The following is a 13,252-nucleotide window of genomic DNA, read 5'->3' on the forward strand; positions in this document are numbered from 1 at the left end:
AAAGCAGATGTTTGACTGACAGAGGGGGCTGGGACCAGCCATCACTCAGTGTGGCACAGGGCTGGCTGTCCCAGCCAAAAACACATCCCCTGCAAGGAGACACAGCACCTGTGCTGTTCCAACTCAGTGGCTGTGACTGCTGCGTTAATGGCTAAGTATTGTTACAATGAGTTCATGAGAAAAGGAGAACCTGTGAACCAGGAGGACGTCCATGGGTTTGTGCCTGAGTCTCCTGATCCCTCCTGGCAGCCTGGACTGGTGCTCCCACACAGGTGGAGTGAATCGGGGACAGGAGGCGGAGGATGAACATGTCATCCATGTGGACACCTCCCAGGCAAACTCACAGAGGTGTTTACCTGAGGGCTCATAAAATCCTTCAGGATGGCCAGTAAATAAACCACTGCTGAGGAGGCCACAGGGACGATCCACCCAGGTGCCACGTGTATCAGGACAAAACTTTGACAGGGTCAACTGGTTTCACAGAATCACAGAAATGTTAAGGTTGGAAGGGACCTCTGGAAGGTTGGGAGTCCAACCTTCCTGCCAAGGCAGGGTCACTTGGAGTGGGTGACACGGGAACGCTTATGGGTGGGTTTGGAATGTCTCCAGAGAGGGAGACTCCTTGACCTCCCTGGGCAGCCTGTCCCGGTGCTCTGCCACCCTCAGCGTCAAGAAGTTCTTTCTCACGCTGAGGTGAAACTTCTTGTGTTTCAGTTTATGGCCATTGCTCCTGCATGGCTCCATTGTTTCCTGCACAGGTGTGCGGAACAAGCACATTTAGCAACTCCCTTCCCATCCCCAGCCATCTTTACGGGGGATGCGAGCAAACCGACCTTCTGGCGGGCGGGATCCCCGCCTCCGCCCCCAGGGGCCAAAGGGGGGGGGGAAACCGTGTGGGGGGGGGGGCCGGGGGGAAGCCGCAATCTGTCCGTGCCCGGGGGCAGCCCCAGCGCCGTCCGTTGCGGGCGGAAGCCGCCCTCCCGCGGTGCCGGCGGGGCGGGCGGAGCGGGCCAGGAGGCTCCCCCCGCCGCGGGCCGGGCGGGCCGGGCCGGGCGGGGCCGGGCGGCGGGCGGTGCGGTTCCTGTCCCTGTGGGTGAATCTGCTGCGGGCTGCCGGAGCCGGGGGCCGCGCGGAGCACCGGCGGGCTGGCGGCATGGAGTAGGCGCTGGCGGCGGCGGCAGGGAGAGCGGGCGTTGCGATGGGCCAGGCATGATGAGCGCGCTGGCTCCGTCCTCCCGCTGCTGCTGCTGCATGCTGCCGCCGCCGCACGCCGCTGCAGGTGCTCGCCGGCCGCCCCGCGCGTCCAGCCGCCCTCCGCCGGGGCCGCCGCCGACGGCGCGGATCTGTTGAGTTGGGCGAGGGCGGGGGCCTGGGGGCTGGCGGCGAGCGCGTTTCCTCCGCTGGAGCCCGGGGGGCTTCCCCGCAAGGCGGCTCGCCAGGCCCGGGCGGCCGCGGCCCGCACCCGGGCGGTGAGGGGCCCGTCCTCCGGTCCCTCATCACTGGCTCTGGCTGACTGTCCCCGTCCTCCTGTCCCTCACCGCCGGCTCCGGATAAGGGGCCCCGTCCTCCAGTCCCTCACTACGGGCTCCCGCTGCCTGTCCCCCTCCTGCAGTCCCTCATGCGGCTCCGCTGAGTTGGCCCGTCCTGCCGTTCCCTCCCTCATCACAATCTCCGCGCTGTCCCCGTCCTCCTGCCCTCAGCACGGCTCCCGCTGGCTGCCCCGTCCCCTGCGTCGCTTCCCGACCGGCTCCGGCCCCTCGAATAACACTCCCGCTCCCCCCGCGTTCCTGCCCGGCTGGGATCTCGGGGTCCCTCAGCGGGGCCGCTCGGACCCTCCGTCCCCACACGCTGAAAACTTCCGCGGAGGCTCACGGGGCCCCCAGAGTCGAGGTGCGCCACTGCCGAGTCCCCGAAAATGCTTCCAGCTCCCACGTATGTAACCCTTCTCCCAGTTTACTGGATTCAGCCCGCTGAACTGCACTTATATTTAGGAAAGACAGAAAATCTCCGGGCTACAACCCCCCAGATGCAGCCTTTGTTGGTGTGCCCCCCAACTCGTTCTGCTGGAGATGGAAATCAGCACTGGCTCCGGGTTAAGGCTCTCTTAGATCTGTCAAAAAATCCCCAGCGCAGACCATCAAACAGCCTCTTTCTGTTGAGGTATTCTCTGCCAACCCCTTCTTCTTTTAGAATGTACCATCTGCACTGAACATCCCCACCTGCGAAATGACCCACACTAGCACGAAGGGATCCTGAAAACAAACTCTGTGTGTTTAAGATCGATGCAATTCTCCCGTGACACTCTTCTTGGCAGTCCTTTCCTTGCAGTGAGACACTCAGGACTGTATGCTCATCTGAAATGTCTATTAATATTAATATCTATTAATACGGTCCATCGTAATTCGCTTACAATATCTTCCTGAAGCTCACTTTAAGTCAAGAAGGTCATAACTTAGAGAATTTTGTATTTTTTCCCAGTTTAATACCTACACAGTATGTTGTGGAGATCATAGAATGAGAGCTAAACAAACTGTCCCTGAGAAATCTTTTTCTAAGACAGAAAAATTAAATTACTTTAGGAAACAAAGGAACCTACCACAGGGGCGTCAGTGCAGTTTTCTTCATAGACATTCTGTTTATTAAGAAGGAATTAAAATCAGCTGGCCATGTTTGTAATGAGTTTTCAGTCAAGTGGCAATAAAAATGAGTTATTATGCTATAGTGAAGGTAGTGATGCAAGGTTTTAAGCAGAAATGGTCTGGACTGGATTTATCCCTCCCTCCTCTTTCCTGGTTGCTATAGATATAGACTGTTTCTTCTAATCTGCTAAAGAGAAAGCTTGCATAAAAATATTGAAAGTAATAGCTGTAATTTTTACCTTTAATAATGCAATAGGCTGTACACTGTGCTTTCAAACTAGTCAGATTTTGCTTCTCTCTCCCTAAACATGAACTGCAAATCAGTCTGGGTCACAGGATATTTTTCAGCTTGTTGTAGCTACCAAACAATGTTTGTGTGTTTGTCACTTCCCTGTGCTTCTGCCTCGGTGAGGATGCCTGCCTGTCTGCCAGTTAAGGCTGTCCTTGCCTGGAAGGGACTGGGGGAAGAGCAGCCTTGATTTTACACAGGGAATCCAGTGGTCTGGGAAGTAACATTCAGAGGTATTTCTACCACAGCAAAACAAGCTGAGCCTTTCAGGTTCCTGCGAGGTTAGGGAGCTAAGTGATATCTCACAGATCTCTGTGGAAGATGGGAAAGGATTGATTGTGTGTGACAAGATGCAGGAAAATGTTTGCATTGCTGGAAGTGAAACAGTTTTAGCTGTCTTTTCCATTAGAGTTCCTTTATTTCTTTTATTGACCAGTGCTTCAGGTCTCATTAATCTGGAGTTCAAACTATTTATTATAATAGATACTGTTCCGTTTTAGAGTGCAATTTTTAGACACAACTGTAATTTTACAGTCCAAGTTTTAGGATTATTTGTGGTTATAGGTGAAAGATACTCATTTGGTTTCTTTTTGTCCCACCTTCTTTAATCAAAAATTGAACACAGATGCGTTATCAAACCTCTATAATGTGTGTTGGAAACTGCCTTAAAAGCCAAGTATTTACAGAAGCAGGTTTTTTTGATTTTTTTTCCCTATTATTTCAAAAATTCTTCCTAAAAGCTGTTTCAGAAGTAGAGGTTCATGACCTTCACAGTTTCATAGGATGTTTTCATCCAATTTCATTATTCTCCTCTTTTTTATGGTCAACTTTGTCTGTACTTTCCAATATAGTATCCATTTCCAAATGGTGACCTGTTTGTTTTATAACATACTTACAAACTTGTTTAAGAAATTGGAAGATTTAAAGTTACAGTTAAATAAGATATAATATTTGGATTTGTGCTGCTTCAGCCTATTTAATTCATGAGGCTTTGTAAATTGTTCCTGTGTGGGAAGGTGATTTTCTAAGGTGCTATTATCAACAAAAGCACATATTCTTCCATTTCTTGACATTTATCCCTCATCATCCATCATTCTATGATCATCTATAGTAGCATTTTAAATGTGAACAAGTGAGGGAAAGTACAGCCTTTTCGCTTTCTCTTTTCTTGCCCACGCCTAGGCCAGGAGAGAGATTCTTGTCTTTTCTACAGAAAAATAAATCAGCTGAGTATGTAGTAGTATTAATTACTCTTTAATGAAATGATGGAGCTGGGAGTTTAGTATTCTAAAGAAATCTTCATTCATTTTTGAGACGCAGTCCACTGAAGATTGTGGAGCTTCTTTTTAAGTGTTTTACAAAATAATCATGTGTGGAAAATGTATCCTGATCGTGTTTTCTAAATTCCACAGATTTGGGTTATTCTGTTCCTGTGTTGGTGATCACAACACTAAGCAGTACCTTCAGTAAAAACTGCAGCTCCAACTATTGAAGTATTTTTGTTGTGTGGCTTTTTAAGTGGACTAATTGATTCAGAAAGTTGCAGTGGTATTTTATTTTCACATAAGATAGACTGGGTGAGATAGAGAACTTGGTAACAAAGTAAACTGTGAACATCTTAATCATGTTCTTTCATTAGTACTAGAACAATGATACTTTACAGCAGAAGTTGTCCTCACAGGTAGCAGAAGACAGTAAGTGTGCTTGCTGCACTGCCCTCACATTGACCTCTAATGTGTAAAATGATGCTTATAACCTTCAGTGAATATAATTTTGCAATTTAATTTGATCTTTTGTGCTGTGTGCAATTCCATTTTTCAATCTGCATTTTCTTCTTCAATGAGTATATTGATATGCTGTGGAAATTTCTGGAAACATTTGTTCCATACACAATGCAAATTTGTTTCATGCACAGCATAAAAGTTCTTTCAAAGTTGTATTCAGATAATCACAAGCAAAAATTTTGTTTCTGAAATGCCTGTGAATTTAGTTTTTAACTAAATAACTAAAGAGACCAGTCAGTCACATTTCAGCTTATAAACATGAAATATGCTCCTAAACCTGTAACTGTGAATTCCTGACACGTAGAGTGAGCAAAGACAGTGTCTTACACTTCACCAGGGTTTCAGTGTAACTGAGGATAGAAACTTTACTCAAAGGCTTGTAAAAAATGTTGCATGCTAATAGTAGTACTGTCACAAAGTGCTGTGTGCATGTTTAACTGGTGAAAAAATATTTCAGAGATGGATTAGGAGCTTCAATTGATTAAAGTTGATCAGAATTAAGAAACTGCAAGAGTGGGGACTTCCTTTACTGTTGGTGGAAAGCATTTCTCTAGTGTTGATTCTTAAATTGGAAGAAAATGAAATAAAGAGTAGGAGAAATGGAAAAAATATTTTATTGTCTTTTCAATCAGTGTTTCAAACACAGAAGAGATTTTACCCATGAGTGTCCATGGGTGTTTCATGGGGAATAGAAAAGAAGTATTTCTTGGTCTAGTTCTAGTTGGACAGATGTTACCATAACAAAATGAACATTGCTGTTGCTCTCAGACACCTTTGTCAACTGTCCTAAAGATCCATGAGGACTGAAGTTTTACAATTCCTTGCTGAGCTGAAGCTCACCCAAGTCAATGTCAACCTTCCCATTGACTTCAGTAGCATTTGGATCAAAATTTTGGTTGAGGCTTGTAGCAGACTGGCTGGGAAAGTAGGAGAATTAAAGTGTTACCATCTGCTCAGCAGAAAAAAATTGCCTCACTTTCTAGTGAGATTAATTTGGAACTTCTCATAGGCACTCAGGTATTTCAATGCCATATTTATTTGATGCAATTATTGATGATGGAGTGTAATTTATGATACTGGTGCTAGAAATTAAAAATAACAGCAAAAAAATCAAATTAAGATAAGGCTATGTGCTCAGAACATGAGGGATTCAGTGTAGGAAACTTCATTTTCCCTTCATCAAAAATATGTTTGCATGTCCTAGAAATGTTTCTTAAGTAATCAGTTATGTTAGGGAACAACTTGAAAGTAGCTTAATGTCAAGACATGTCCATGTGTTAGTTCCATTGAATTACAGGTAAAGAACATTCATTGATATTTTTGGCATCGTGTCATGACTTTTCCATAATATCTTTTTTACAGTCTAACTTATTTTTGTTGAAAGTTTCCAGTGGAAGGAAAGAAGTAATTGTAGGGTGTTCTAAAGTTTGTTCATAGGAAGGGATTTCTAGGGGTTTTTTCTTTGTGTCTTCTTGTTTGTCTTACTGATTAAGAGAAAACAGAAAAGTTTTTGGCAAGATAAGCTTGTCTCTGCTTCCTATCTGAGCATACCCCAACATTTCTCTGTGTTTAGTGAAATCAAAGAGAATATCTCTACCTGACTGCCTTCTTTTTTTTTTGCTACCTGTGAGTAATATCAGTCCCAGGAACTTCACCACACCATGATTGTACCCATGACGTCAGTCAGCCTACTGACATAATTCCTAGTTGCTAGATCCTGGAAAATTTGGGCAGTTCTGCTAAAATAACAAAGTGTGATTAATGTTGGCAGATTAATGATAAGCAGGCAGTTGGCTGTGTCCTTACAGTGACCAGCTTACAGACATCAGTGTGACAAGACTGCCACTGGTGAGAAAAGGCAACTGCAGTCCCTGAAGGTGCTGGAGCTCATGGATAAACAGGGAACTGGGGTCTCCTGTGTCCATCAGATTTCCATTGCCTGGAAAGAGAGCATAAGGACACCAGCTCAGATTTAGGTGGTGGCCATCAGATCTCTGTATCCAAATCCATAAGCAGACCTGTGTAAGCCAAGAGGCAGTGTATATTCCAGCTTTCCAGCTTCCCAAGAATGACACATATTTTGGCCTCATCCCACTTACAGTGTAGGCTAAAACCAAGCTAAAATCTCTGCAGTTATTCATGCAAGATCAGGATAATCCAGTGTCTTGCTAAAATCTGTGTTGGTGTTTACAGGCAGATTTGGGAGGACATTCAGTAACTGGAGGAAAGATCAATTTGATTTTGGCCATAAAATCAGCAGAGGATGGAAAGCCTCCAAGAGGCAAAGTCCACTGCTGCCTCCGTCACAGCCAGGATGCTGAGCTGGATGTGTGTTTGGTTAGGCTCAGCATGGCCATTATTAATAAATCTAGGAAGGCAGTGAGTAATATTCTTCCTGGTCAAACAGTTTTATATTTGCAAATGAGGAGTAAGCAGGTGAAGATGCAGATTAAGAGGTGTGTGTTTGGAGGGCAACAAGCATAAGAGAAGAAAAGGAATAAAGACATGTTGGGAATGTGGATGTTTAAAAGACAGAATGAGAAATTAAATCTTTAGTAGAAGTAAAATTACTGGAATTGGAGATCAGAAATGGAGATTAGTGAGTTGTATATGATCTGTAAAGATGTAAATTTTAGATTAAATGGAGTTACTAGATCTCTTTGAAGAGACAGTCAAATGCTGCAGCAAAACTGAGATGGAGCAAAACTGAGATGTTCAATGGACCACTTTGAGGCATAAGAAAATGAAGGAAGGTGACAAGAAGGAGAAGGGATTCACAAAATAGAAATATTAACTCATTCATTCAGGCCAAAGCTGTGGCAAAAAACAGAGTGAAGAAATGTGTGCAGACTGTGAGAAACTGCTCTGGGAATAGAAAGGATTTATTTTTCTTAATGTAAGGGGTAGGAATCATCTAACTAAATGTAATTAATTGAGCTAATCACTCTAGGCTCTTTTTAACCTATTTCTAGTTTATAATTTTCAATTAATTTTACCCAACTGTACATATCTAACATAGGTCAGATAAGTGAGTGCAGTTATTGCTTTTCACTTAGTGTTATCTTAATACATTTCCCAGGCCAGGGTAACTATCTGTAAATATGTGAGTGGTAGGTACTGCACCTTAACTCTTCAAAAATTAGATGCTCAGGTTAAATTTGGGGAGAGGTAAACATGTTTGGAGATTGATTCACCTGTCTTTCCCCATGGAGGTGACACTAATGAAGGAGCTTGATCCAACATTAGGTTGGTTGAGGGTCATCTACTACATTGCTTCATTACTACATTACTACTTTTTGAGATCTATAGGTCTTGCAAGTGAGCTGTTTAGGAGGGTTCTGTGAGTAGTCAGGCAGGTTTGTCACATAAGGGACTGCAACAAGTGAGGTGGCTGATGGATATTTGTAATCCTGGAAAGAAATTTCTCTGAGGAAATTACCCTCTGGTAATTGCAGACCAGTGAAGGTGACCTCTGAAGGAGCCAGAGCAGAAATGGGCGTAACAGAATGAGCAAGCAAAGGGATAAAAGCAGACAAATGAGCAGGAGGTCTGCAGGCAAGACAGAGAAATGGTAGGGGAGTCTCATGTTGCAGAGCTGAAGGAAGGGGACCGTGAAGACATGAGTTTTGGACAGTCAAGTGAAAGCATGAAGGGTATGGATATTAATGCATACACAGGATTAATGAGTTTTCTTAGTGAGTTTTAGTGGCTTTACTTGTGCAGGGAGTGAAAGGGCTCTGTAGCTACCCCAAACATTTCATAGTGCCAATACACTACAGCTTTCCCCATAACAGTTTGCCATTCAGAGCATCTGTACTCATCAAACAACTAGAGACCTTTTTTTTTCTGAAAAGAGTAGAGGCACTTAACTTTATAGATTTTATTCCTTTTGAGAAGAAATTTTCTGTGAAGTAGCTTGGTAAGTTGCTGTGTTTTCTTTCCCTATAGTTTCTTTGAGTGGAACATACTTAAATACCAAACATAGTTTGTTGATACAAAGTCCCTCTGGACAGGGAGTGCTTAGTATTGCATACTTATTTTGCTTCAGACTAACACATTGATTAAACAAGTTATTTTAGCCTGTAAAATCAGTAACTAGAAGTTTCATGGGAAGTACAGCTGGTTGTAGTGGGTGTGAGGTCTTTTCTTTCAGTCACAGCTCAACAGCAGGCAACAATAGTTACATAAGCTGGCAATCACAGCCAGCAAGCACAAGGTAATGTGCAGAGATATATGTGCCTCCCAAAATGTCACACACTTCCAGATGTCCTCATGGAAGACAATGCAATGGGGACCAAACACTCACCACATATTGTAATAAACTTACAAAGTTCAACAAAAAGTGAGGAAATATCCGGATACATGTAACCGCCCCCTTTTTACTCCCTCTCCCCCAATTTATCTTTGATCTCTCAGATCTGAACTTCAGCATATTCTACAAAATGCCTTATGAAAATCAATCTTGGATGCTCAATGAGGTATTTTGGATTTCTGGCACACAGAAATCTTCTGCTCTCATTATTTTGCAGGACATAATTACCTGTATGTCTGTTCCTGTCCTAAAAGGGCTAAAGATATTATAACCTCTTCTATTTTTAATATTCTGATCTGTACCAGGTAGGTTGTCCTTTCTCTATAACTTTTTTGGTTGGTCAATACAATTCAGTTAAACTCAGAGCAGTTGTTTCAGGCAACAGCTTTACTTCACCTGGAAGGTCATGCCTCGTCTTCAGGCCTGAGGAAGACTTTGGACATTACAAAATTGTCTGTGGTTTTTTCAATTACTATCAGGCTGCAGATTTGCAATACAAAATGGCAATAACAAAAGTTCATAGTCTTCCTGACACTAAGTGTTGATCTTGCTTTTGTAAAGGGTTTTGGTTTGGCTGAAATTAAAAAAAAAATGGACTAAGCCACAGCCCGACTCTCAAGCAGTGGAACCAGCACTGGAATCAGTGCTGCTGTCCATGAAATGGCAACAGGGAGATGGCTTTGGGGGCAGGATTAGTTTGTGCCACAATTTCTCCTGAGCTCTCTGTGGCATGAAACTTTGACTTGAGTCTGTATAAAAGACAGTCTCCTATTAACCCGGCCTCTCTTACAGAATTGATTTATAAGTCAGGCACTAAATTGTATTTACTCTTCAGTGCTGAATTAAAAATGTGGCATCAAAAGTTATAAGCCTTGATTAATGCAGATAAATCATCACAAAAGAATGTGAATGTCTATGCTGTTTTTTTAAAGAATGTATACCTTGTGTTTTATTCCTCGTGGCGAAATGTTTTTTTTAGAATTTTATTGCTACTGGCGAAAACCTTATATATAAAATATTTTTGTTTCAGCTTTATTGGATGTCTAATATCAAATTAGATTTTAACACAGCTCAGTAGTCTCAGTATGTAGTCAGTGCAATGCCTTACTTACACCAGCAAAATATCACACCAAACCTCTTCTGTGACCTGGCTTCACCTCCCAGCCCAGCTTCTCACTAAGCACTGGTTCTTAATTTCATGGTATCACCCTGTGGATTGTGCAACTCCTTCCATTTGTTGGAGAAAGCTCTAGTCACTGCTGACTATCCCACTTCTTACTTATATCCTAAAAGAAGAAAAAAAGGAGGGCAAAGAGAAATTTGGTAATTAGTCATCTGTCATGACTTCCTGGAAATAGCTGGGTATTAATGAAAATGAGATACCAAGCCAAATATCATCAAGTATTTAGATAGGTGAATGCACCTTGCAGTTAAAGACACAGTTGGCAGAGATAATTCTCCCCCAAAAATTCTTCAGCACAGAGTATTCCTTTAAACTTTGGTTTTTACTTCCTCTATATTTAAGAAATATCTGGTTGTGTTTGTTTTGTTCTTTTTGTTTTACCCTTGATATCTGGGGTCAGGTTCTGCAAATTTTTCTTTCCTCAATTCTGAAGTGAAATTTCAAAGTTGTTGAAGTATTCTTGTTTAGCACTACCTATCTGTAAGTTTATTTTAGTTAAGTAGGCCGGCTCATAATTACAGTTTACCATTATACGTTACACACAGTGGAAGAATTCCAAGGACAAAGAGCAGCTATAAAGATTGTATATTCAGAATAAATGCAACAATAATGAAAAGAGAAATTTCAAAGGAAAAACCAAAGTTAACTGATGCTATGTGGTGAATTTCCATCTAAAGAGCTGCAGAAAAATAAAACAATCATGTTCATTGGGAGCAATCACTCACACTTCTAGACAATATGAAACTTATAATGCTATAATCAAATAGCAATTTAAAAGTAGAATGGGAAGGTTGTTTCAGTGCTACATGTGCTTGGTTTTATGCCACCCAACAAAGATCTACAAATGAGGGCTGTGTTTTTTCTGTCCATTTGCTTTTGTTTGTCTGAGTAACACCTGCTGTAAACGGTTGTAATCTGAAAGTAAATAACTGAGAAGGGAGGAGGAAATGGGCACAACACACAGGCTGGAGAATAACCAGCTGTCAAATGGCTGGTGTTTGGGAGAGTAGGACAGAGAGCTTTGCTGAAGGATCTGATTCAGCTTGAATGAAGGAGCTGATCACACCCAGTTGTCAAACTTTCCTAATTAAAGAATTGCTTGAGAGAATTTTAGAACAATGCTTTATCCTCTTCAGATTGTGGAACTACTTTCACAGTTTAGCAGGTAGGGAAGAGCTCTGAAAGGATCAGCCACCCAGAGGTGGGGTGGCTACACAGGTTATTAAAAGGAGAGTGGTTGTGCTTCTTTCTTTTAACATGCAGTTCAGGGAGGTTCATGCCAGAGAGACTAAATTAAATAGTACGTGTAAAGGGTGATGATTTTCACCTAAAACTATGCATGAAACTCCCAGAATCTGAATTTGTGTGTACAGAAGTTTGACCACCTAACATTCTTTCGATGGAATGGGCTTCTTGTCGTTCAGTATCTTTCCTTTTGTCCATCTGATATTAGAATAATACTAACTTGTTTTCAGGTGAAAGTTCATCCCTGCACAAGGAGACTCTACTATGAACAGAAGCATGTAAAACACAACCTTTCATGAGTAGCTTCACCAGTTTTCCTGAAGCTGTTTCTGTGTTTGATGTAAATAAGAGGGGTTGCAGTTTCAGTTCCTTTTGATGTCACTGATATTAGTCCAGGGTTCCAGGATTTAAGGTGACTTAAGACATCAAATATTTAAACAGGGCTTACCTAGACCTGATTTTACAGAATATGTTTAAGACATATTTCTATGTTCTATTTAAGACAGAGAATTAGCAAACAAATATTTGAACAATTTCTTTCTAGTTAATTTTCTGTTGTCTCTGTCGCAGTCTGGAAGATGGACTTGCTCAGGGGTTCCCATGTTTTCCTTCCATTTGACAAAGTAACTCTGCTTAATTCTTCTCAATGGAGGCAATTCTTGCCAAAGAATTTGGTTGTTTGGTGGTGTACCCTGGTCCTGCAGAATGGGGTGTGAACCTTACCTTATTTGGGAATGTCACTCTGGAAAACTGAGGGCAGCCACACCTGTGTCACTCCTCAGGGTTAGGCAATGTTCATGTTCAAACGAAAATCAAGTGTTCTACTCTATGCAGAGTTCAGTAAAGCAGCTGTTATTCATAGAAACAGGTGCAGTAAAGATCATATTCTCATACCTGTGATCCTGGTTGGGTTTCCTCAGACTGTCAGAATAGCCTAGTTATCAGAATGCTTAATTAAATTCCCCAGAGACAGATTATTTTTGGACAAGTCTCATCCTCCAAAATGGATACTGACTTGACATGAAGAACCCACCTTTCTGTTTAGAGGAGCCTCATTTATACCTGGGATTTTTTCCTCCTTCCAGTCCCTCCAGCTCCCCTCAGCTGTGCTAACAGAACTCTGTTTGACCAGCTTCAGCACTGCCATGTAACCTTTGGAAAGCCTTCCCAGCTGTACAGATGTCAACTAAATACCAGTTTGTGATAAAAAAAAAAAAAGAAAAAGAAAACGGAACCATTTGCAGACTGCCAATATGACACTTCCTGAATACATATTATTTAGCTGAAAGTCAGTGGACTACAATATTATCTGTTATGCTGGAGTCAGTACACAGCCCTTTTTGCCAGTGTTTGTAAGCAAGAGTTGAACTGGCAGCTCTGTTGGAAATAGATTAATTTCACTATGGAGTTTCTTATTGCTGCTTCATTCCACAGCATTTTACATTATATTTGTTCATAATTTATTTTTAGTCACATTTCATTTGTGAATAAAGTATATCAGGTATTAGGATATTTTTTTCACTTCATAAATCACAGGAGAGCTATTTCTGTAACAGTTTATTACCTGAAAGCTATGATTAAGTCTGCCTTAAGTTTAATTTTGGTTCTGATTACCAATGCAAATAGTTAAGCATGTACCTAACTGTAGGTAAGTGCTGTTGTCACTTAGTAAATGTGAGTGTCATCCTTTTTGTTTTCAGCATGGGAAAATATAGGTCACAGCAATTTTGATTACTCTTTGAATTTTTGCAGAATCTGTACTTTAATTTCCCTCAATTCTTTGATAATTGAGCACTTTGA

The 13,252-nt window shown here is 42.1% G+C and overlaps 1 protein-coding gene across 1 annotated transcript in view; it reads left to right on the forward strand.

The window, feature by feature from the left end:
• The first annotated feature begins 211 nt into the window (after nucleotides 1-211).
• The window catches only part of PTPRN2 (protein tyrosine phosphatase receptor type N2), a 642,799-nt gene continuing 629,758 nt past the window's right edge, over nucleotides 212-13,252 (forward strand). Inside the window, exons 1-2 of the mRNA XM_029961907.1 lie at nucleotides 212-334; nucleotides 1,119-1,932. Of these exons, the coding sequence (XP_029817767.1) occupies nucleotides 212-334; nucleotides 1,119-1,932 (937 nt within the window). The remainder of the gene's footprint in view (nucleotides 335-1,118; nucleotides 1,933-13,252) is intronic.

The sequence above is a fragment of the Manacus vitellinus genome, unplaced genomic scaffold (genome assembly GCF_001715985.3).
Source record: "Manacus vitellinus isolate BGI_N305 unplaced genomic scaffold, ASM171598v3 scaffold_3_pilon, whole genome shotgun sequence".
In the NCBI taxonomy this organism is placed as follows: Eukaryota; Metazoa; Chordata; class Aves; order Passeriformes; family Pipridae; genus Manacus; species Manacus vitellinus.